The 23839-nt window shown below is 37.6% G+C and overlaps 4 protein-coding genes, 1 non-coding gene and 1 pseudogene across 8 annotated transcripts; 4 read left to right on the top strand and 2 right to left on the bottom strand.

Moving 5' to 3' along the window:
* The first annotated feature begins 445 nt into the window (after positions 1–445).
* On the top strand, positions 446–4016 carry LOC121764594 (protein BRI1-5 ENHANCED 1-like). Of its 2 annotated transcripts, none has more exons than XM_042160607.1 (4): positions 446–583; positions 2290–2796; positions 3543–3744; positions 3815–4016. In XM_042160607.1, the coding sequence occupies exons 1-4, from the start codon at positions 454–456 to the stop codon at positions 3939–3941; spliced, it is 966 nt and encodes a 321-aa protein (XP_042016541.1). In that variant the 5' UTR covers positions 446–453; the 3' UTR covers positions 3942–4016. The 2 variants fall into 2 exon arrangements, with proteins under 2 accessions (XP_042016541.1, XP_042016540.1); XM_042160606.1 differs by having other exon boundaries at positions 2260–2796.
* Positions 4017–12297: 8281 nt separating this feature from the next.
* TRNAK-CUU lies at positions 12298–12370 on the bottom strand. The gene has a single exon. It is a non-coding gene; the product is annotated as a tRNA-Lys (tRNA).
* A 110-nt stretch (positions 12371–12480) lies between these two features.
* Positions 12481–14637, top strand: LOC121765887 (glutathione S-transferase 2-like). Of its 3 annotated transcripts, none has more exons than XM_042162168.1 (10): positions 12481–12615; positions 12698–12797; positions 12874–12930; positions 13263–13348; positions 13452–13523; positions 13658–13711; positions 13787–13862; positions 14026–14087; positions 14167–14226; positions 14314–14637. In XM_042162168.1, exons 1-10 carry the CDS (start codon positions 12598–12600, stop codon positions 14410–14412), a joined length of 684 nt encoding a protein of 227 aa, XP_042018102.1. In that variant the 5' UTR covers positions 12481–12597; the 3' UTR covers positions 14413–14637. The 3 variants fall into 3 exon arrangements, with proteins under 3 accessions (XP_042018102.1, XP_042018103.1, XP_042018104.1); XM_042162169.1 differs by having other exon boundaries at positions 12505–12615; positions 12704–12797; XM_042162170.1 differs by having other exon boundaries at positions 12555–12615; positions 14071–14087.
* A 303-nt stretch (positions 14638–14940) lies between these two features.
* On the top strand, positions 14941–17070 carry LOC121765679 (annotated as a pseudogene).
* A 2129-nt stretch (positions 17071–19199) lies between these two features.
* On the top strand, positions 19200–20638 carry LOC121763696. The gene is made up of 7 exons (XM_042159753.1): positions 19200–19456; positions 19526–19582; positions 19668–19793; positions 19893–19971; positions 20058–20150; positions 20260–20373; positions 20459–20638. Exons 1-7 carry the CDS (start codon positions 19308–19310, stop codon positions 20510–20512), a joined length of 672 nt encoding a protein of 223 aa, XP_042015687.1. The 5' UTR covers positions 19200–19307; the 3' UTR covers positions 20513–20638.
* Positions 20627–23777, bottom strand: LOC121763695 (proteasome subunit beta type-1-like). The gene is made up of 7 exons (XM_042159752.1): positions 23617–23777; positions 23407–23514; positions 22675–22756; positions 21632–21761; positions 21402–21544; positions 21233–21319; positions 20627–20913 (listed from the first exon to the last, which is right to left on the bottom strand). The coding sequence occupies exons 1-7, from the start codon at positions 23661–23663 to the stop codon at positions 20839–20841; spliced, it is 672 nt and encodes a 223-aa protein (XP_042015686.1). The 5' UTR covers positions 23664–23777; the 3' UTR covers positions 20627–20838.
* Between the last annotated feature and the right edge of the window lie 62 nt (positions 23778–23839).

Genomic DNA, 23839 nt, shown 5'->3' with positions numbered 1-23839 from the left:
GGATTCATCCACACACTCACATACTTAATTAATCTACTATGTTATATATTCAAATTTTAAATTACTTCTTAACATTAAATAAAATCATATATACAAATTACAAAATATGTTTGACAAATGTATCTCTGTAACAACTAGTATTACTCAATTTTCTTTTGTATTCTATTTCTTCATTTAGAAATCGACTCATAATATTTTGAGCACGAAACAATCTTCCTAAAATGAAGATTACGACACTTATTATGTATATAAATTTTATACGCAAATGTAAGTTGAAGGAAATTTTGGAATATGAGGATTTGTGGATCCACACTAACAACATGACTAATCACATCCGTTATGCATGAGTTTATTACCATTAGAATCGCAATACCTGCTTCCATTACCAGCTATAAATTGACTAGTAATTTGTTAATTAAGAAATATATATTCCCATAACAATATATGTATAAGATGGAAAACAAAAATATAGAGAAAGGCAAAGTGTGTGTAACTGGTGGCAATGGATATGTTGGATCATGGCTGGTTATGAGACTTCTTCAACATGGTTATTATGTCAACACAACTGTTAGATCTAATACAGGTTTGTTTCATTTTCAATTTTTTTGTTTCTATTTCTCTTCCACACACCATTTAATTAAATAATTTGATGCCAGTGTAAATCAGTGGCAGATCCAGAAATTTCATATTGGGGGTACGATAAATAATTATATTGACTTGAAAATATAAAATTCAATCGGTCTTTTTTCCTCTGTTATGTCAATTTTTCTATTAAGTCATTTATTAAATAAAAAAAATTATTTTTAGCGTTATTATTTGAAAATTTTTCACTATTAAATTATGGATTCTTAGATATTTATACAACAAAGAATTTATATTAGTTTATAGAAAGTCCGAAATATTTAATCTAAAAATAAAATGCATCATATTTTCTATATAATCTAGAATATGAGCACAATAGTAGTGATCATAAATGCTAATAAAGATTATATTCAACCATATAGCTTTATTATGTATGAAGTAAAGGAGAAAACAAATAGTAGTATATATTTAGTCAAATATTATTAGAAACTATATGAAGTAAATGAGCAAACAATTAATAAATGATTATATCTAAACATATCTTATTAGAAACTATAATGGCCAAAAATGCGCCTGAGAGAAATGGACAAAAATGCACTCAGGAGGAATCGATCCTGAGTTGATGTTGTGGAAGGGTGATGCATTTACCACTAGGCTACTTCCATATTTTGGGGTACTTAATTGAATCCGCCAGTGATGTAAATCAATATTAATACATTAAAAATCTTGATACAGAAAAACTATTGCTTGAGTATTTATTTTGAGTGATAAATGTATATGCCTTAGAAAATTTCTCTATTTTTTCCTCATCATGCAAACTTATATAGGATTTGAACCATCTAGGTATAAAAGATGTCTCACATTTCAAAATCTCGAAACTGAATAGTTAATGAGCCTGCCGGATTCTTTCATTGACCTAATAATCTGACAAGGCCGAGTAAACATTTTATCTAGGGGTGTCGAAACGGGTAGCGGGTATCGGGAAACCCTCAACCCGACCCACTACCCGACGACAAAGGGAAACGGGGCGGGATCGGGTAGTTTGTTTTAAATTTTTGCGGGTATGGGTATACCCACTACCCTCGCGGGTATACCCATTAAACCCGATAATACCAGTTATTTTTAGGGTTAGGGTTTTAAAATATTTTATTTTAGTTACTTTTAAAATACAAATATAAAATCATAGTGTAGCAACTAGCAACAATCCCAAAATCCATTCTAGAATTACAAACATGTACACAAAATTATTGTATTAGATGACTAACATTGATGATAAGCGAAAACTAAAAGCATAATACCATTATAATATAATACACAATTCAAATTATGCCAGCGGGTTTGGGTACCTGCAATTGTCGGTTTGGGATACCTGATGCGGGTATCGGGTTACCCGTATAACTATACGTGTCGGGATTGGGTAGTATAATATTGAAGTTTTCGGGTACGGGTACCCGCAAAATCGGGTTTGGGTATCTGCGGGTACCCGTTTCGACACCCCTAATTTTATCACAAGATCTCTTGTTATACATGCTCTAATAAGGCAATCTTTTTGACATTTTTTTGGAAAACACTCAAAATTGGAGACATAAACTATGATTAACAACAATAGTCAATAAATCACTTTGACCATACAATTATCATTACATTTTTTATTTCACTTAATTAATTGATATATAGTATATCCATGCAAACACAAACACACACTAGAGCTAGGGTTTCTCAAAGACCTACCAAGCTCAGCAGAAAGGCTCAGAATATTCGAGGCCGATCTCAACCAACCCGACACATTCCGAGCCGCCATCGCCGGCTGCATCGGCGTATTCCTCGTCGCTCATCAAATGCCCACCGACACAACCACAACCAACTCCGGCGAAACCTCCACCACTTCCACCCTCTCCATTCTCCAAGCCTGCCTCGACGCCAAAACAGTCAAACGAGCCATCTACACTTCCTCCGCTGTCGCAGCCATCTTCTCCGGCAAAAGCTCCGCCACAATCGACGAGGAGTCCTGGTCCAACCTCGACCTCGTCCACAAATCTCCGCCCCCGGTGGCTGCCTACGCGGCGGCCAAGACCTTGACGGAAAAAGCTGCGTTAGAATTCGGAGAGAAACACGGGCTCGACGTCGTCACGCTGCTTCCCACTTACATACACGGCCCCTTCATCGGCCCCCGCTGCCCTGCTTCTGTCTACACGCTCGTGTCTATGCTACTCGGTTAGTTTTTATTTCGTTCGTCACACTACAGAAAACAACAATTTTACTTACGGTAATTCCTATTTTTCCGTCGATAATCAGAGTTACCAACAGAAAATTTCCGTTGGAAATTTCCATGTTGTCAATTTTTTAGCCGTGGACTATGGGCATTCTGTGAGAAATTCGTCGGTAACTGCCAAGGGATTGACCAAATCCAACTTTTTTTATTGCAGTGACACGTGCACATTATAAAAAAAATTCGTTGGTAACTACCAAGGGATTGACCAAATCCAACTTTTTTTTTTTATTGCAGTGACACGTGCACATTATAAAAAAAAGAAATTTGTCGGTAACTACCAAGGGCTTAAGTTCCTACCACACAATAATTTTATTGAAATTATCCAAAATCATCTTTAGTCCATGCTATATTGACACAACTGAAGGCCAATTATCAGAGATTGGAGTTTTAGGAGAAACTGAAATTGGAGAAAGAAACAAAGAAAAAGTGCAAAAAATTGGTTAGAGAAAAGAAAAGAAAATTTTCATATAGTAAAAGAAAAAAGTAAAAAAGTATCACATAAACAGAGTTTTAAGTTTGATTATTGTATTGTACTAATTTCAAAATTTACTAGACATATTATAGGCTTTATTTTGTGTATGAGTATTATTTTTAGTATGCACATACTTATTCAGACGGTAAGAAAATATATAGTTGCGATAACGCATTTACCAACATTTTTTTTTCTGGGTTCGCCCTGTGGTTGCAGGGAATGCTGACTCGTACAAGTACTTAGCGGGTTCGATTGATGTTGTGCACGTTGATGATGTGGCGAGCGCGCAGATTTTCCTTTTCGAGTCGGGTGATGCGAAAGGGAGGTATATTTGTTCAGCTGTCGGAACCACCATTGATGAATTGTATCAGTTGCTTTGTAACAGATATCCTAACTATCAAATTGCGCCTCCTGATTGGTTAGTGTCTAACTATTACTATTTTCTTTTATTTTTTCTTATGATTAAATTTGCATCGTCTTTTTGGTAGTTCTATTGGAAGAACATATGAGATTTCGTCAAGGAAGCTTCTGGAAACAGGGTATAAGTACAAGTATGGACTGGAAGAAATGTATGATGGAGCAATTGAAAGTTGCAAAAAGCTTGGACTTTTCTAGTTTGGCAAGGGAAAGTTAATGTGTGGAACAGTTATTCTGTATTAATTCTATATTAAATAAAGTTTATTCTGCTCGTCAATCGTAATTTAAGAACACAATTCATCACATACATATCATATACTACTACCATTCACAATGTAAGAGGATACGATTCACGATTTGGATTTCAAATAGTGAAATTGTGTGTGCATTCAATATTTTAATTTGAAATCACAATGTACAAAGGCGATTAGAAATTGAATATTTTAGAAAAGTTAGAAGAAAGAAATATGAAAGTTTGACATATGATGGTGGACTGATGTGTTACATAGGAGTATATGCTATTAATTTCGTATGCATAAAAGAATATAAATTTTGTAAGCATAATTTTTTATATATATAATCTTGATAAATCAACTCTTACTTATAAGTATTGTCATTTCACATTGTTTTTATGATGACCAGTATAACACATGAGTCTTTGTATAAAATTTTAATTTAATTACTTTGACAAAATAACATTGGTGGCACAATTAACATAAATTTTTGACTGAGACTAGAACAGAAATAAAATTGGAAAGTTTGTCGATATTATTAATTGAAAGATCCAAAAATTCCCGACCATATATATATTGTTGTCTTGTTTTGCATATAGAGAGGCTACTTTGTATTTGATTGAAAGATCCAAAAATTCTACAACATATATTGTTGAAGAGGTTACATTAAATTCAATCGTAGATTGGGACTATATTATTAAAAATGTGTAGAAGTTATACTTGGGGAAGGGGAGTATGAGGTTTGATATTTAGACCTATCGCAGTCTTCACCTTTTGAATATTTTCGAGCCAAATATAGACATGGAATAAAGTAAAGTAATTATATAGCTGTCGCATGATTAGTTTATTCAAATTAATTAAGTCAGCTTTATTTAATTTAGGCATCACAATGAAATGTCAGTTGCCAATTAGTTTTTGGTTCTCTTCACCTGCTACAACATTTGATAATGTCTAATACTCCATTTGTCCCATAATAAGAATCACATTTTGCTATATCAGTCTGTTCCATAATAACAGTCACATTTCATTTTTACCATAAATGATAAGTAGATTTCACATTCCACTAACTTACTTCACTCAGTATTTTATATAAAACCAATATAAAAAATGAACCTCATATTTCACTAATTTTTTCAACATATTATTCTTTACATTTCTTAAAACACTAAATGTGACTTCTACTGTGAGCCGGATGGAGCATGTAGTTTTGAATCTTTGATTACTTAATTTTACAATGATCCTAAGTCGTCTGGTTTGCAAGTTATTGCACGAAAACATAATCAAAGAAGATCAAATTGTTTGAAGGATTTGATGGCTCCATCGTACATTTCTTGAATGGAACAATTCTATTTTTGTTCTAGAGAACTAATGGAATTCCATTTTAATGAAGGAGATTAGATTTATTCCGAATGGGGGAGTGACACACAAGGGTTATGCATCGTTCAAAGACGCATAAGCATTATGCGTCTTACCCTAATGACGTATAACCCTTATGGGTCACACTGGTAAGCATTCCAGCCTGTCACCCAGGTGACCCGAGTTCAATCCCTGGCAACGGCGCATTTTTTTAAGTGATTAGTATTTGATAAAAATGAGTTATTCTAAACATTTGTTTTTTGGCAAATAGATATTACTAATTGTTTCAACATATTATTCTTTACATTTCTTAAAACATGCGCTCACACTAAATGTGACTTCTATTGTGAGCCGGATGGAGCATGTAGTTTTGAATCGTTGATTACTTAATTTTACAATGATCAGCTGTCCTTCCCCGATTATAGGAGTGCTTTGAATAATGAACGGTCAGGGTGTTGTAATTTACACTGTGTTGGATATTTTAGTGTAATTGAATTAACTTGATTGATCAATATGATCATAATGAGATATCAAATAAGTTGGAAATGCGGAGTGCACACTTGTTAGAATTCGTTATGATTGGACGGGGGTTCAGGGGCAGCGCCTCCGAGAGCGGGGTCCAAGGGGCAGAGCCCCTAGCTGGGGTCGAGCTGCAACGGAGATGCAACGTTTCATCTTCAACCTCCTTCTTATAGATCATTTCTGGTTCAAAAAAAAGTATAACAGAATCAACATACGATATACTTCAAAACCTGAATTGTATCCGATCAAATATTGGTAGAACCGTCAAATTGATTTGCTCTGAAAGTGTTTTCACGCCTTTCAGGATATCCGTTTTGTTCACGTTTGATAATATCTCCCTAACACACTGGATTGACTTTAACCAAATAAGGTGCTTTATTGGAACATAATACAATAATCAGATCATTAAATAGAATAATTTGGTCTAACAAATTAAATCACACTATTTGTGAGCATATTCAATCACACAAACATAAGATTAGCTCTTTAAATCTTTGCCCAAAGACAAATCGACACAACAGAATTATTACATAAACCTACAAATAAATAAAACCTAAGTCGTCTTCATAATATGTGGTTTGCAAGTTATTGCACGAAAACATAATTGTTTGAAGGATTTGATGGCTCCATCGTACATTTCTTGAATCCCATTTTCGAACTTGAATCGACTTTCGAGTAGCTTTCCGCTTGACAACACCGGGAATTTAACACGAATCAAATTCTTAAACTCACTGCAAAATCAATAACTCAAACATATGTTAATATATTTAATAATGTAGAATTACAAGAACTTACTCTGTGGATGGTAGCTGATATTGGGGGTAATTAACCGATAAAAATTCATGCAATTCCTCAATCGTAATGTCAACATTCCAACAATATACTCAAACGAATTCAGGGTCTTGGCGTCCACGCACGCGCGCAGAATCCCCACGCCTCCCTTCACCACTCTCTCTATCTTCACTCTCCTCAAAGTCGAGCGGGTGCGCCACGTGGAACACGCCCGCGCACCCCCCGATCGCTGCGCCGAAGCTCTCGGGCCGGTCGAGATTCGTGAGGTAGTTGAGGTCCCTTTTCCGCTTTGTCGAGTCGGAATAAATTGTTATTAATGTCGTTAATTTATGAATTGGATAAAAATCAAAGCTCGATTTGTTTTACTTATTTTTTAATTAATTGTGTTGACATGATAGCCATGTTGAAGAAGCCTTTTGACCATCCATGAACCAAGAAAGCCAGTTCCACCAGTCACACACACTTTGCCTTTGTTGTTTGTCTCTCCCATATCTCTCTCTCTATATATAACTCTGAATGTACAATCAGAGATGTTATATACAACCATTATTGAGTAGTATGTGGTTTTTATTTGAGGTCAGAATATGTACTATATTGAAGATGTGGTTTGTGTTTGAGGTCAGAATATCATGACCTTTAGAAAATAAAATTATACTCCTTCCTTCCGCCCCCTGAAAATTTGTCACTTATTTCCATTTTCGTCTGTCCTTAAAAATTTATCACCTTTCACTTTTACCATTTTTGATAATGGATCCCATATTCCACTAAATCATTCTCACTCACATTTTATTATAATACTAATACTCCCTCCGTCCCGCACTACTCGCACATTTCCTTTTGGGCACGGAGATTAAGGAATGAGTGATAGACAAAGTCAACAATTACGGCTGTAGGTATAAATTGTTACTAAAAATGGAAAGAGTGCAAATAACTTGGGACGCCCAGAAAGGAAATAAGTGCAAGTAGTGCGGGACGGAGGGAGTATATAAAATAGGACTCACATGCCACTAACTTTTTCAACTCATTTTTTATTACATTTCTTAAAATCCGTGCCGAGTCAAATGATGACGAATTATGGGGAGTACTACTACTATGTATTTGACCTCTTCCCTCAGTTAAAAAGAACTGAAGTTGTTAGCCATATGTTTCATTGGGAAGGCTTCATGCGTTGCATGGCTAAGGTTACCATTAAATAACAAATAAAATATGCTAACTATCATTCATTGTAGTATTCCCAATATGCATGGTATAAACATTAAAAAAAATAAAAGTTTTATGACTAGATTTGGGTGACCAAATGATATATATAAGCATCAAGTTCAGTTTAAAGGTAAAATCGATATTCTAACCGAGAAATTATATTCGAACAAGGGTCTAGGAGTATGACGAAGAAATTTATTTTGAATGAAATTGTATTTATAAACTTTGAATTCGGAATCGAATTATTTTATATATGTGTGTTTTAATTTCAGATGAACTTTAATACAATATTTACAAAAAATACCAATAGTTTAATAAGCGATGTGTATTTAGAGCATAATGTTTCGATATCAAATGAACACAAACAAATTCAATTGCTTTTCTTAATAATACTTCTATTGCAAGAATACAACGTCAAAATAATACATTGGGGTCAATTCCACATAGAGGAGTATGGTTACGTTATTTAATTGATTTAGAACAATAATTTTGGATTATGATGAACCAACATAACTACACAAGAAATGTAAAGCAAATAGGCACGAAAGCTGATTAATTGGCAAGATAACAAACATTGCTCCTAAGGGCACCCGCAACGCGTGCCGCCGGCGTTCCGCCGGAACGGTTTCGCCGCGGAACGCGTTGCGGCGCACCATTCCGCTCCCATTCTGTTCCCATTCCGTTCCGGGTGCCGACGGCACGGAACGCGGCACGGCTTGTGCCGCCACGCGCTGGGGCGACGTGGCGCTCCCCGCTTCGTGCGTGCATCCCACTCGCCGGCCCGCGAGTGGGACACGTCAGCGATGATGATTTTAAATTTTTTTTTTGTTAACGGTAATATTACCGTTTTTTTTTAACTTTTTTTAAATTTTTTTATTTTTATTTATATTTTCTTATTCTATAAATACACCTAATTTATTACATTTCACACACAACTACACATCTACTCTTCCTAAACCAACATCAAATCCTCTCCAATTTTCTATTTCAATCTCCTTCACAAAATGTCCAGCGACGGGAATTACGGCGGTGGCGGCTCCGGTGGGTGGGATCTCAACGCGTTCGGCGATTGGGAGACCATGTACAACACACTTGGTGGTTCCGGATCGTCGACTCCGGGCACCCAGGGGTCGGCGACGCCGGGTGGGTACCAACCACCCACTTTCGATGTGGATGCCTACGCTCGACCACCCGGCTCGCGGCTTTCTCAGGGTTTGTCCCAGATTCGGGAGGATATCCCCGTTGAACCCACCCAAGGAGGAAGCCGAGGCGGTGGAAGCTCTAGGGCTGCGTTTGAGGCACCCGAGGAGGAGGAGGAGGAGAAACTGGAGGATCTGGGCCGGCATCCGTACAACAATGAAGAAACTAAGGCGGTGTACACCGCCTGGCTCACCGTCTCGTACGATCTCATCGTCGGGAACCAACAAGCCGCCAAGTGCTTCTGGGAAAAGGTCCGTGATGTCTACCACCAGACTAAGCCGAAAGGGGCCCGGAAGCGCAAATATACATTGCTCCGTGCTCACTTTGGCCGAGTCGACGCACAGGTCAAAAAATTTTGCGGCATCTACTCGGCCGAAGCGGCGAACTACCAAAGCGGAGCTTCGGGCGCCGACATTCTGAGGGCGGCTTTGCGCGTCTTCTACCAGGACACGGGTCTACAGTTCAAATATGTTGATATTTGGCAGCTTGTCAAGGACGAGGAAAGGTGGGCCGGCGGTGTCCGCTCGAGCTCGGGCTCAACCTCAAAGCGCACGAAGCACACGGCGAGCGGCAACTACTCGTCTGGTGACACCGGTGAGGCCAGCGAGGGTGAACCGCGGGTGTTTGGGGGTACAGGGGATCCAACGCCCGACGAATACGGGGGATCTAGCCGTGGGCGCCGTCGGCCGCAAGGGACGAAGGCGGCAAAGGCGGCTAGAGCGAGGAAGGGCCGAGGCGAATCAAGACAGTCGGCCTCGGGATCGGGCTCGCGGGGAGGCTCGGACACACTTATGGTGGCGTACATAACCGCCACAATGGCGGACACTTCCCGCTTCTCGTACGCCCAATTCACGGCCTGGTGGAACGGAATTGTGCATATGGCAGGAATTCTTGGTCTTCCTCCTCCCCCTAAACCTCGACCGCCTCCGGAGGATGATTCGCCGGCGGAGTAGTTTTTTTATTTTCCCACGTTTAATTGTGTGTTTTTTTATTTTTTTTAAGTTTAAGTTGAATTTTTTTTTAATGTTGTGTGGTTTTTAATAAAGTGTGTTTGTTTTTTATTAAAGTGTGTTTATTTAAATTGAATTGGGTTGGAAATAAAAAAAAATGAAATTGAATGAATAGTAATTTAAGGAACGGTTAAGGAACGGAGGGTTGCAGGTTCTGTTCCTTAGTTAAGGAATGAAGTAAAAAAGTACAGTGGGGCCCTCAAATAGTGGTTTAAGGAACGGTATAGGAACAGCGTTGTGGATGGCCTAACACGTTCGAGATATCAAATTTGAAGCCAACTGAGCACAACAATTAATTTCTAATTAGTAAAACAATGATCCTACATAAAGTACAATAATCTACATCACATATACCTAAAACACTTGTATCATTTACTCTTCTGACTCTAAACAAGTAACAATCTTAAAATTTCGCTAAATTTTCCTTTCATCTTTTAAGGTAGAGGCATTAAATATAACATGTTTTTGAAGGGACTTTAAAATTTAAAATTGTATCAAACGCGATCCCCAAACTTTAAAAATATCCTCACATGTCTCTAGACTTTGATGTAATATTACTGGAGGAACTTTGCACTTTTTGGACTTTTTTTTAAGTCTAAAATACTCTCCGGTCCTTAAGGGGCATTTTAGTCTATTGGTGATAAAGGAGAAATGACAATTTTCTGACCTACTCCAACTTTTTATGCAGATTTTCCTATTCTAGTTTTCATAGATTTATTGTACACAAATTTTATACATAGTGTTAAACGTCTCTGCAAATTCAAATGAGAAAATAGTGATAGTATCTCTTATCACAAATAGACTAAGATACCCCTTAAGATCTAAAGGTTATTTTTGGAAGAAAAAAAAGTACAATGATTTTTTTTTGGGAAATGCTATGCGGCCATAATGTGGCTGACCATAAAATGACATTATAGTAAATATAAATACTATGAATAGAAATCATTTAATTACCTTATTTAATGCTTAAACAATGTTTACACTATTACCCTTTTACTTGATTGCGGTAGTAAATTTCAATTCCACACTCTTTATTTATATTTCTTCATTGAAATATATAGTATTATAGCTTCATAGTCAATATATTTATTTGTATACTAGTGATACGTAAATACTAATTAATTACTAGTATTGCATACGCATATATTAGTACTATTTAATATTTTGTGAAATGTTTACTCTCCATTATTTTAATAAATCTGTGATTAAATAAAATTCTTCATAAAATATAAGATCAACTAAAATTTGAATTAATCAATTAATAAATAACTTATAAATTATAATCATTGAAATAGTAATTAAATTAGTGATCAAAATTGAAACTGAACTATGATTAATTGAAACTAAATTACTATGATGCAATAATAAAAAAATAATATTTTTTATATGGAATCAAACTATAATATGGTTAATAATTAAAATTTAACAAAAAAAGAAAATGAAACCAATGCATTTACGAACTACGGAGTATAATGAATTAAAAATATAAAAAAAATTATTCAACTACATGGGTTATACTTATATTTGCATAAAAGATATTAGGAGTTGTATATTTCAAGTAAATGACACAATAGTCTCAACATGTTTACTCTTTTTGAGGTGCATCGATTTTGTTGAATTAGCATTAATCACATAAATTTTTATTAATATTTTAAGTTTATGGCTGACCATATTATGGCCATTTAGCATCACTCTTTTTTTTACATCCAGGCCTAGGGACATTTGAGGATATTTTTATAGTTGAATACCACATTTGATGCGATTTCAATGTTTAGATGCCAAAAATGTAGTTCACTTTTTTTTTCCTGTTTTTCATATTGAAATGCCCCTAAACTATTGATGGAATTTTTATAATATTTACATCTAAAATTTTCTTTTTATTAGAGATACTATATAACAAGTTTTTCTACCAGAATGATTTCTCAATTGCGTATGTAATATGTATATCGGATGTCACATTAGGTAATACGAGAACCAAGATGATATAAATATTTTATGTAAAATATAATAAAATAGGATATTTTAATTTCATTCAAAATTATATATGTATGCAATAAGAGAAAATGAGAAAGTAAAAATAAAGGTGTAAATAGAGAAAACGAGAAAGTAAACAAAGAGTGTAAATAGAGAAAGTAAAAAAAGAGTAAAACTATGTAATAAGAGAAAATGAGAAAGTAAAAAAAAGTGTAAATAGAGAAAAAGAGAAAGTTAAAAAGAGTGTAAATAGAGAAAGCAAAAAAGCGCCCACCGTGGGGCTCGAACCCACGACCACAAGGTTAAGAGCCTTGCGCTCTACCAACTGAGCTAGACGGGCTTACTGTTCAGGGAATAAATCCAAATATTAATATTTTATTTACTAAGCCTTGAATATTAATGAAGTTGGATGGTTTAGAGATATAGAAGACTAAATTCTAATCAAATAAGTTAGCGCACCTAACTCAACTAATTAACATATTTTTTGACCTTGAGATAGGCTGGAAATTTGTTTCTCCATTCTTGACAACTGAACTTCCAATTTGCCAACTGCATCTCAACTCTACTATGGAACCCCAGGACAAGGTCTCTCTCTTTCCTTCTCTCTCCATATTTAATTCAGTGAAGGGAATCTGTTGTGTAAGAAGTTGGTTAATCAAAAAAACAGGTGCAGGTTCAGTCATCATCATCAGCTCCCAAGCTACTACTCTACTCCTATTGGCAGAGCTCTTGTTCTTGGCGCGTTCGATTTGCTTTGAATCTTAAAGGTTTGCTCTTCCATCCATCGTCTGCCCTCAATTCTCTTATAAAAATTGGATCTTTACACATATATGTGATTTGCAGGACTTTCTTACGAGTACAGGGCTGTCAATCTTGATAAAGGAGACCAATTCACTCCAGGTCTGTCTCCCTTTAATTCCCCTCTTTTTGGTTTTCAAGAAAAGTAGTGATATAGCATAGGATTGATGCTTTTGTTTCGATCAATGCTTGAGAGCAAACAATAGTGAAATTACTGAAAATGTGGAAAAATTGGGGCTTTTTATGATAAGTGGACTATACAACTCTTGTGTGGATCAGTTGAAAATAAATAGAGCACTTAGAAATGGAAATGTGAAAAAAATTCGATCTTGTTGGATGTAGAATAGACATATGTTGGCTTGTGTGTTCTGAATGTAGTCCTAAGGCATTCTTACATTTTGTGTTATTACAATAAATTGCATTTTGGCTTGCAGAATTTGAGAAATTAAATCCCCTTCACTATGTTCCAGTATTGGTTGATGGAGATGTAGTTGTTTCAGACTCATATGCAATTATACTGGTCTGTAACTTTATTCAACGCAATGCTAGAGTTTTCGTTTATCTCTTCTTTTGATGCTGAAAACAGTTAATGGTTAAGTTGCAATGTCCTTTTTTCCTGACAGCATTTGGAACAAAATTATCCTCAAAATCCTTTGTTGCCATCTGATCCTCAACTTCGAGCGATCAATCTTCAGGTCAATGTCGTTTTGGATAATATTTTTGTTACATATCATACATTTTTCAAAACGTTATGTGCCATTTTGGATGTTTTAGATGCTTGTCTTGTTTCATGAGCATCTGGTTTCTTTCGAATTTGGAATTGTGACAGGCTGCAAGTATTGTGTCATCCAGTATACAGCCTCTTCACATGATGGCGGTCATGGTCAGTTTTCAAATAGGCATAACATTAGAAACAACTCAAGGTTTGATAGTTTGGTGTTACTCATGATTGTTGCAGAAATATGTTGAGGAAAAGTTTGGGCCGGAAGAGCGAGCAGCTTGGGTGCAGATCCATATAGAGAAAGGCTTCTTGGGTGAGATTCTAATTAGTTTTCTATAGTTTCATGATATATCTTCGTCTTTCATCGACCTCCATTACATGAATAGAAAACTTGTAAACTCGATGAATTTATTTTGCTAATCGTGTAGAGCATTTCATGTCCATTGTAACCTTATTCTGACTGGTTTTAAATCTAGCCCTTGAAAAGCTGCTGAAAGACTGTGCTGGCACGTTTTCTACAGGAGACACGGCCTACATGGTAAACTTTTCTTCCCGTTACTTTGCAAGAATGTGTGGATATTTTGTTTACGATGAATGTGATTATGGCAAAACCGCAGGCAGATGTGTTCTTGGCTCCTCAAATTGCAATTACTGCAAAGAGATTTAATATCGATATGGTAATCAAGTCATTGAGATTATGGATTCGTTATTTCATGTGTGTTGTTGGAGTTTTATATGATCATATTCATGGTTGTTTTTTGCAGTCGGAATTCCCAACGTTGGATGCGATATATAAGTCGTGCATTGCACTGCCGGAGTTTGAGGTTTCTTTGCCTGAGAAACAACCTGATGCTGTGCCATAGTTCTTTCTTTTGTTCAAGTCATGGTTTTTAAATAATTACTGTCAAAACTTGCATTTGCTATCTTCGAATATTCGACCTTTTATTCTCAAAAATATTTTGCTAGATGAGATTTGCACTTTAAAGCCCAAAACCATCCATATGGTTTACTAATGTAATATAATCATTGATGTGACTATTTTATGTAAAGTATTATACAATAGGATATACTAATCTCATTCAAAATTATATATGTATAAGAGAAAATGAGAAACTAAAAAAAAGTGTAGATAGTGAAAACAAGAAAAGTGAAAAAAAAGAAGCCACGGTGCTAAAATAGTTTATTGTTACTAAGCCTTGTATATTAAATTTGACTTACTTTGTAGTAAAGGAGAAGAGTTAAGGTGGGCGGTGTAGAGATAGAGAAGAATAATTTGAAATGAATTAAGTCAGCACACCTGACTCAACTAACTTACACTTTTAGCCTTGAGATAAGCTGGGAATTTGTTTCTCCATTCTTCACATCTGCACTTCCAACACCTCAACTCTACTATGGAATCCCAGGACAAGGTCTCTCTCTCCCTCCCTCTCCAGATTTAATTCATCTATTGTGTAAGAAGTTGGTTAATCAAAAAAACATGTGCAGGTTCAGTCATCATCACCTCCCAAGCTACTACTCTACTCCTATTGGCAGAGCTCTTGTTCTTAGCGCGTTCGATTTGCTTTGAATCTTAAAGGTCTGCTCTTCCATCCATCTTCTGCCCTCAATTCTCTTATAAAAATTGGATCTTTACACATATATGTGATTTGCAGGGCTTTCTTATGAATACAGGGCTGTCAATCTTGATAAAGGAGACCACTTCTCTCCAGGTCTGTCTCCCTTTTAATCCCCTTTTTTGTTTTCTGGGTGACTTTGGTTTTCAAGACAAGTAGTGATATAGCCTAGGATTGATGCTTTTGTTTTGATCAATGCTTGAAAGCAGATAATAATGCAATTTCTCAAAATGTGGAAAATTGGGGCTTTTTTTGATGAGTGGATTAAACAACTCTTGTGGACCAGTTGAGAATAAATTGAGCACTTAGAAATGGAAATGGGGAAAAAAATTCGATCTAGTTGGATGTAGAATAGACACTTGTGTTAGATGTTGGCTTGTTATACATCTTAGGAATCTATGGTGTGTGTTCTGAATGTAGTCCTAAGGTCTTCTTGCTATCTGTGTTATTACAATAATTTGCTTTTTGGGTTGCAGAATTTGAGAAATTAAATCCCCTTCACTATGTCCCAGTCTTGGTTGATGGAGATGTAGTTATTTCAGACTCGTATGCGATTATACTGGTCTGTAACTTTATTCAACGCAATGTTATTTATATCTTGTTTGATGCTTAAAGCGGTAAAATGGTTAAGATGCAATGTCTTTTTTTGCTGACAGCATTTGGAACAAAACTATCCTCAAAATCCTTTGTTGCCATCTGATCCTCAGCTTCGAGCAATCAATCTTCAGGTCAGTGTCAGTCCTAGTGGATGATCCTTTTTTTACATATCATACATTGTTCAAAATGTTATGTGCCGTTTTGTCAAGTTTGGTGACTCCTCGTAGATGCTTGTCTTGTTTCATAAACATCTAGTTTTGACATTATGCTATCCATCGATATGATTTCTGCTTCGCTGAATGTGAAATTGTGACAGGCTGCAAGTATTGTGTCATCCAGTATACAGCCTCTTCACATGATGGCGATCATGGTCAGTTTTCAACGGCATATTGTCTGTAACAAGACATAACATTAGAAATAACTCAAGATCTGATAGTGTGGTGCTTACTCATGAACGTTGCAGAAATATATCGAGGAAAAGTTTGGGCCTAAAGAGCGAGAAGCTTGGGTGCAGATCCATCTAGAGAAAGGCTTATCTGGTGAGATTCTTAATAAGTATACTAGTTTTCAATAGTTTCATGTTGCCATTCTTGTTATATTTTCTTCTTTCATCAACCTCCATTACATGCTATTACAATACACGGTCTTCAATAGAATTCTTTTCCTCAAGAATAGAATTCTTGCAAATAAGTAGCATGTGTGTTTTGCTCTCTTGCTTGATGAATTTATTTTGCTAATCGTATGGAGCATTTCGTGTCCATCATAACCTTATTCCGACTGATTTTGATCTAGCCCTCGAGAAGCTGCTGAAAGACCGCGCTGGCACGTATTCTACAGGAGACACGGCTTATATGGTGAATTTCTTGCTCTTTAAACCCGTTACATCGCAACTGCAAAGAATGTTTGTTTACGGTGAATGTGATTATGGTATACCGCAGGCAGATGTGTTCTTGGCTCCTCAAATCGCAGTTGCTGCAAACAGATTCAATGTTGATATGGTAATTAAGTCATCAAGATTATGAATTGATTATTTGTGTGTTCATATAGTAATATTTAATGATCATATTTATGGTTGTTTTTGCAGTCAAAATTCCCAACTTTGGATGCAATATATAAATCGTGCATTGCATTGCCGGAGTTTGAGGCTTCTTTGCCGGAGAGACAACCTGATGCTGTGCCATAGTTCAATTCATGGCTTTTTTTAATAAATAAACTAGTTTGAAAACTAGCAATCTTTGATGTGCACTCAATAAACTCTCCCTACTTGCATAAAGATTTCATTTTTATCAATCTATTTTTCTTTTTCGGCTTTGAGTTTTCTCAAAAAATATTGTACTAGATGAGATTTGCAGTTAAGAGCATCTCCAATGGCGGCGAGTGGGGCGGCTAGCCGATTTTTGGTGCTCGCCGAACCATTGGAACCGACGAGCGCCATTTCGGCGAAAAAATCGGCTAGCGCTGGCCGATTCGCGAGCGCTCGCCGATGCGCTGGCCGGTCCGCTCACCGCCATTGCCGGCGAGCGGTCGGCGAGCGAATTTAATTTTTTTAAAAATTTTCGAAACACTATATATACGCGATTTGCACGTCATTTTCATTCACACCACTTGTTTTAACGAGTACTCTCTCTATCTTAATTTCTGTACAAGATCAATAACGCGAAATGGAGAACAACAACGAAGGTACTCCAGTGACGAGCAGGTCTCAAGCTCCCCCGGTACCCGTGGGAGGTGGATGGGGTCGATGCCCGAGTACTACAACATGTACCCGTAGCAGCAGATGATGCCCGGGATGGCACCCGGGGGAGTATGCCGGGGTGGACACCCGGGATGCAGATGATGCCGGGAGGGGTACCGGCGACACAGGGGACGCCGCGGGGGGGGGGGGGGAACGTCTATCACCCCAGTTTTGATTTTTCGACTGATTCTTCGCACACATCGACCCCAACGGAGGCGCAAGTTCACGCAATATGAGACTTTCTCCTTAGAGGAGTTGGGGTTTGATCTTCTCGGTGTTCCGGAAACTCCCGTTCAAACGGGGGGAGTAGGGCGGGGTCTGGGCCCCACAAAGAAGAAGGGCAAGGGGAAGGACAAGAGGGTTGGCCAGTCGTCGAAGCCGGTTGAGGACGACCCCTCGGTGCGGAGGAAGACGGACGCGAAGAACGTCGCGCTTTCCAAGGCGTGGGTGAGTGTCTGTGATGATCCTCTGACTTCGAACAATCAGAGGATCGTCAACATGTGGGCCAAAATTGTTGCAGCCTACATAAGATTTTGCCCGGAGGGGAGGCCGCGCACCGGGAGGAGTTCCGGAAGGGGTGGGACCGAATCAGGGCTGGGGTCTCCCGATTTTCGGGCTTGTACGCCAACGCCCTCCGCATACAGAGCAGTGGCCAAACGGAGGATGACTGCAGGAGGATAGCGGAGAAAGCCTTTCCCCAGCCCGGGTTGTACAAGGAGTTCACCTACTGGAACTACTATGAGGTACTGAACGACTCCGAGAAGTTACGGGCAGGTGTCGACGCTGGCTGGCCGAAGAAGGAACGACTGAACTATACCGGTGATTACAGTGACAACAACGGCGGTTCCCACGACCTCCCTGAGGGTGCTCAGGAGCTCCCGTCCCCGCCATCGTTCGCTCGCCGAACTCGCCCGGTTGGTCAAAGGCGGGCGCAACGGGAGGCGAGGGGGGCGTCGGGGGGTCCCAGGAGGTACAGTCGGCATCCCCCCTTGGCCAGTCGACAGAGGATCTCAAATTCTTCGCGCATCAACAAACGCGCGCTCTGATGGCCAAGACGTTAGCCGAATGGCGGACGGCGACGGACCCCGAGGAGAAGAGTTTTCTTCACGCAATGCTCGTGAGCATGCGTGACGATTTGAAGACCGGGGGGGCACCGGGGGGTTCCGGCGGATACGGAGGCGGCGGCGACGGTGACGGTGGCGAGGGGGGGACGAAGACGGGGAGTGAGGCGGAGGCCGTTTTTTTAAATAATGTAATTTTTTTTTAATTAATGTATTTTTTTAATGCAATTTTTTTTAAATTAATGTAATTTTTTTTATTGTACTTTTTTTAATTTAAATAATATTATTGAATTTTTCCGTATCTGTGTCGTACATTTAATTCCGTATTTTGTGTGATTTGTTAATTATTTCTTTTATATAATTATGGGTGATGTGGCTAGGCTATTGCTGGGCTATTTGCTTGTCTTGATGATGTGGCAGGAGGATTTTTAGTGCTGATCATATGGCAGGAGGAGTTTGTGGATGGACTATTAATGGGCGAAAGCCACTGAAGATGCCCTAAAAGCCAAACATCATACATATGGTTAACTAATCTAAAATAATTATCACCATTGCTCCCATGCTTATTTTTTCTCAAATTCTTGGTCCGTGACAATATATCTCGACTCATCTCGAGGTTGCTAAGAAATAAGGTAGTAGGAAAAAAAAGTGTATGAATATGGGTACTGTTGTTGAAACTTGAAAAGGTGTATATAAATATAATTCCTCCAACAACTCCACTATCATTCCAGGGAGAGAGAGAGGAGAGAGAGATGGCTTCCATGTCAAATCCCAAAACTCACTTATGGAGCCACAAAAAATTCAGAAGAGACAACCACCTACGACCAATCAAAATTTGCATTGTGTCTCAACAGAAGGAGGAGCCCTCCGATGAAGCAACCACCCAAAAGGGAGGTCGAAGGTATACAATACAAACATTTTACATAAAATACAGAGCTCCACCATCTTCAATTCTTGAATATAATCGCAGGGAACTAATCTTGAGGAGCAATGCAGTTGCTATTCTTGGAGCCATTTTCCACTTTAGGTATTTATTTCAAGAATCAATAGCCACCTCATCTACCTTATCCCCTTTCCTTTGATTTAGAAACAAATCTAATTGGCATTGGCAGTGGACCAAAGCCAAATTATTTGGGTGTGCAGAAAAATCCAGCTGGATTAGCTTTGTGCCCTGCTACTAAAAACTGTGTATCTACTTCTGAGAACATCAGTGATATAGCCCACTATGCTCCTCCTTGGTCCATCTCCTCTCTCTCTCTCTCTCTCTCTATTTTATGTAAAAACAGAATTGTATTGTAGTAGTAATACTAATAAAAGTGCTTGTGTGATTGATTCAGGACATATAATCCTAAGGAGGGGAGAGGGAGTAAAAAACCAGTGAGCAGAGAAGAAGCTATGGAAGAGCTGATTCAAGTGGTAAATTATGATTTAGTTTTTGTAGTATCAGAAAAAATGAATATTAGATTCATCCCTCCTTATGTATAATCTGTGTATGATTATAGCTAGAATCAACAAAAGCTGACAATTACAGTCCCAAGATAGCAGAGAAAAAGGGTGACTACATCCGTGTGGAATATGAAAGCCCACTCCTCGGTGTAAGTCTCCCAACTGTGTTTTCTTGATTTTGACAAATGCTAAAAATAAAATGAGATATTTAATGTCGATGGATGAAGGGGGAGTATAAACTTGTCACTTCGTTTGCAGTTTGTTGACGATGTTGAGTTTTGGTTTCCGCCCGGCAAGAAATCCATCGTACAGTATCGATCTGCATCGCGGATAGGAAATTTCGACTTTGACATCAACAGAAAGAGGATCAAGGTCCTAATTTCTCAGCTCAGAATTCTGCCATTTGTATCTTAAATTTCAACTGACATGGCAAAGTATGGTTCATAAATTTGTGCAGGCACTGCGTGTAGCATTGGAGAAGAAAGGATGGTCATCAGAAAACACATTTTGATTCATCACCTCTAGAATGTTCAGTTACTTCAGTTATTTGTTGCTGACTTTTACAATACTCCCAATATTTTGTCACTGTAGTGTAATGGATTCATCAATATTGACTTGAGGCTTCTTCACATAAAAAGTTGATAATTAAATATCAAGAAATAACCATAAACTGGTAGTCAATTATCCATACATTTGCCACAAACTAAGATCCAAATGTGAATGGTAGTGTGAAATGAGGAAAATTATGTGCTGAATAAGCCCAAATGTGCATATCCTCTGACACTATTGATCCTCTGGTTTCTGGGAAAGCAGGAGCATAAGAAACAGGGAATGTATCTAATCTTTCCTGAGCTCCATGAACTCACGACGGATACCACTAGCATTCAATACAAGCATCTCCACCTTGTCTCCCTGTAATCACCAAAAGATTGAGTAAATAAGAATGGCAACCAGTGGGTAATCAATTACCTAAGGCAGTCTACCCTTAATCATAAAGAAGAATGATTAGAAGTTCAGAACCATAGTTTCTAACGAAAGTTTATGGCAAATATGGGCAATCTCCACATACGACAGCAAGCCAGGTTGAGATAGCTTATCTTAGTATTATGGCATAGGTCATGAACAAAACTAAACACTCGGAGAGAATAGCCCCTACAGAACTTACAATAACCAAAGAAAAACCATTACACTAGGTCTTTACTAACTGAAATGCTCGAGAACTCAAACTTACTGTGTAAATATCTCTTTCAGATGCTGATGCAAAACAGGTTTTGACCAAGTCGATGGCTTCTATCTCTGAAAGTGGAGTCACTGCATCCTGCAGTTATCATCATTCATTCAGATATGCAAAGTGGAGGAGGCACAGATGAGTCACAAACTAAGGAAAATCAAAAGCTAACCTTTGCAGGCAACAAAAGAGGACTTGGAGATTTCAGTTGGTTGTCCAAGAAGGGTGTGATAAGAGTTGCACCAGAACCTTGGGCACTGTATCCCACCCGTTCGTAAGATCCAACAGCATCATATGTGAAGACACATCCCTTTCCTTTAATAAATTTCAGAAGGCAGGAGAAGATCAACAAACTAGCAGAAAAGATTTTTAATATCCAACTGAAATAATCTTTACACTTACCCTCACTGTCAAGGCCACCCAAGACATTGAAAGCATAGTATGGGAAGAAACGTTTGAAGTACAGGGTATTAGACAGCAAATGAGCCATTGCAGGGCAGCTCATTTGCTTGTTATGCTGGTGTTGATAAGTCTATACCAACAGAAAAAAGAAATGATAAACTTTTTCATTTGTTATAGCTAGATGAAACATACACTGAAAACCAATTCATAAAAAAACTGTGCATAAGATAGATTTCAAATTATAATTGCTTCTATTAATAATACTCCTATAAAGAAATTAGATGCCAGCATAATGTTATCAGGATTTCCAAAGTCTGATAAAAAGAATACGGAACCAACTGTGGAACCAAAAACTAGGAGACATAAAAAGGTTGAGCAGTACTTAAAATAAACGAGCAATGAGATACGCAGTGCACTTATCTTGAGGGTGAGAAGGTGTTTTTTATTTATTTAATGCATCATTTCATGAGACCACCGTGGAGGGAGCTCTTGTGAAAAGTTGATACAATGTAGTGGTTCAGTACAAACCAACTGCCTTCGTGAACTTAATCCATAGATCAAGAATAACAATCAAATGATCTAATTCTTGACCAAGTTAACATCTAGACAACAAGTACATGCATTGCCATTGGATGTAAGTACTACTGTATTATAAAGCATGTTCTCAAACAATCACCAAACTGTCGATTTCATAAAATCAATCAATCACAGAACATTTCAACTATTTCATGAACAAGAGGTTTTCAAACAGAGTCAGAAGGCTGTATGCTAAACGAATTATTATTTTTATTTTTTAGAAGCATACAAGTATATGGAGTTGGATAAAACAGAAAGCTCTGGATATAATTGAGCTGAATATGCTAACAAGGTCTAACTTAGGACCCTAACCTAATCTCAGCCTCATTTATTAACATAGAATGCTGGTAACTTACAGGCACATACCAAGCTCAAGTAGCTCATACAAAGATATCAGCAAGAAGGAATATATGAATATTCAAAAATTTTCAGTAATAGCTACTATATTACATGTTTCAAAAACTCACCAAGTGTCTAGCAGCTAAGACCTTTTGTAGAGCTCTTACATCAGCCTGGAAACCTGAGGACGCCAACACAGATTTGTCCGCTCTACATGGTAAAATGAAGCAAAGAATCAATTACACATAACATATACGACAAAATATAGAATAGTAAGTTTAGCAAAAAATCAAAATCATTATAGCCATAGGCACTATTACTAAGGGACAGGAATGGAATAAGAACAATAATTTAAACTTCCATAGAGTAACACAATTAAACAAATAAATGATAATGATATTAAGGTAGCAATAGCATCTGCGCCATAACAAAATTTTTGCAAAGGATCACTTATATTAAAAAGGGACATGACATGCACAATCTTTTCAGACTGTTAAAAGAACGACTGTTAAAAAGGGACATGACATGCACAATCTGTGGATTTTATTAATCATATTATTGTTGGCCATGGTATTAAAGGCTTTCTCCACTCGCCCTATTTACAGACAAATCAAGAACTTCCCACTCTTGGTATGAATCTATGCAACTCAAGTTCAATTAGCCTTGAGAACAACTAATCAGAAGAAAACCACTACTTAAATAAAACAAAAAATTCTTTCCATTATCTCCCACATAATTCTCTCAGTAGAAACAATTATATGTTGCTCGTTCATTTAACACCTTACAAATGTACCTTACTAGTTGGGGCATATTAAAAGCGACACAACGTTCAAACCACAGTAAAAGGCTAGAGAATATACAGCTGAATAATTTTGGAGTAATCGCGAGTAAGAATACTGTAGCCAGTGGACATTCGAGTGTCAGCGGCAATCACACAGTAATCAGCTCCGGCAATCGCAACAACGGTTCTGCATAGAAAACCCAAAACATTCAAATCACATCAGTTAGCCTTCGGAATCGGCATTTCCTCGTTGATTATTAAAAAAAGTCCAATTAGGGTTCATACATACCCTCCATTGTTGTCGTAGGGAGACCAATTCGCCTGCTGCTTTGTCATCGTGAATCAACTAACACAAAAAAATCGATAGCACAAAGAGAGAGAGGGATAAAATTTTGATGAGGATTCCAAATCAAAAGTATGACTCGCACTTGATTTTCTTAAGCCTTCTTTCCTGTCAAGAAATCAAATCTATTATACCATACGACGTCGTAACTTTCTTCTTTATTTTCTTA

The sequence above is a fragment of the Salvia splendens genome, chromosome 14 (assembly GCF_004379255.2).
Source record: "Salvia splendens isolate huo1 chromosome 14, SspV2, whole genome shotgun sequence".
NCBI lineage: Eukaryota > Viridiplantae > Streptophyta > Magnoliopsida > Lamiales > Lamiaceae > Salvia > Salvia splendens.
This window is presented reverse-complemented; position numbering and strand designations above follow the sequence as displayed.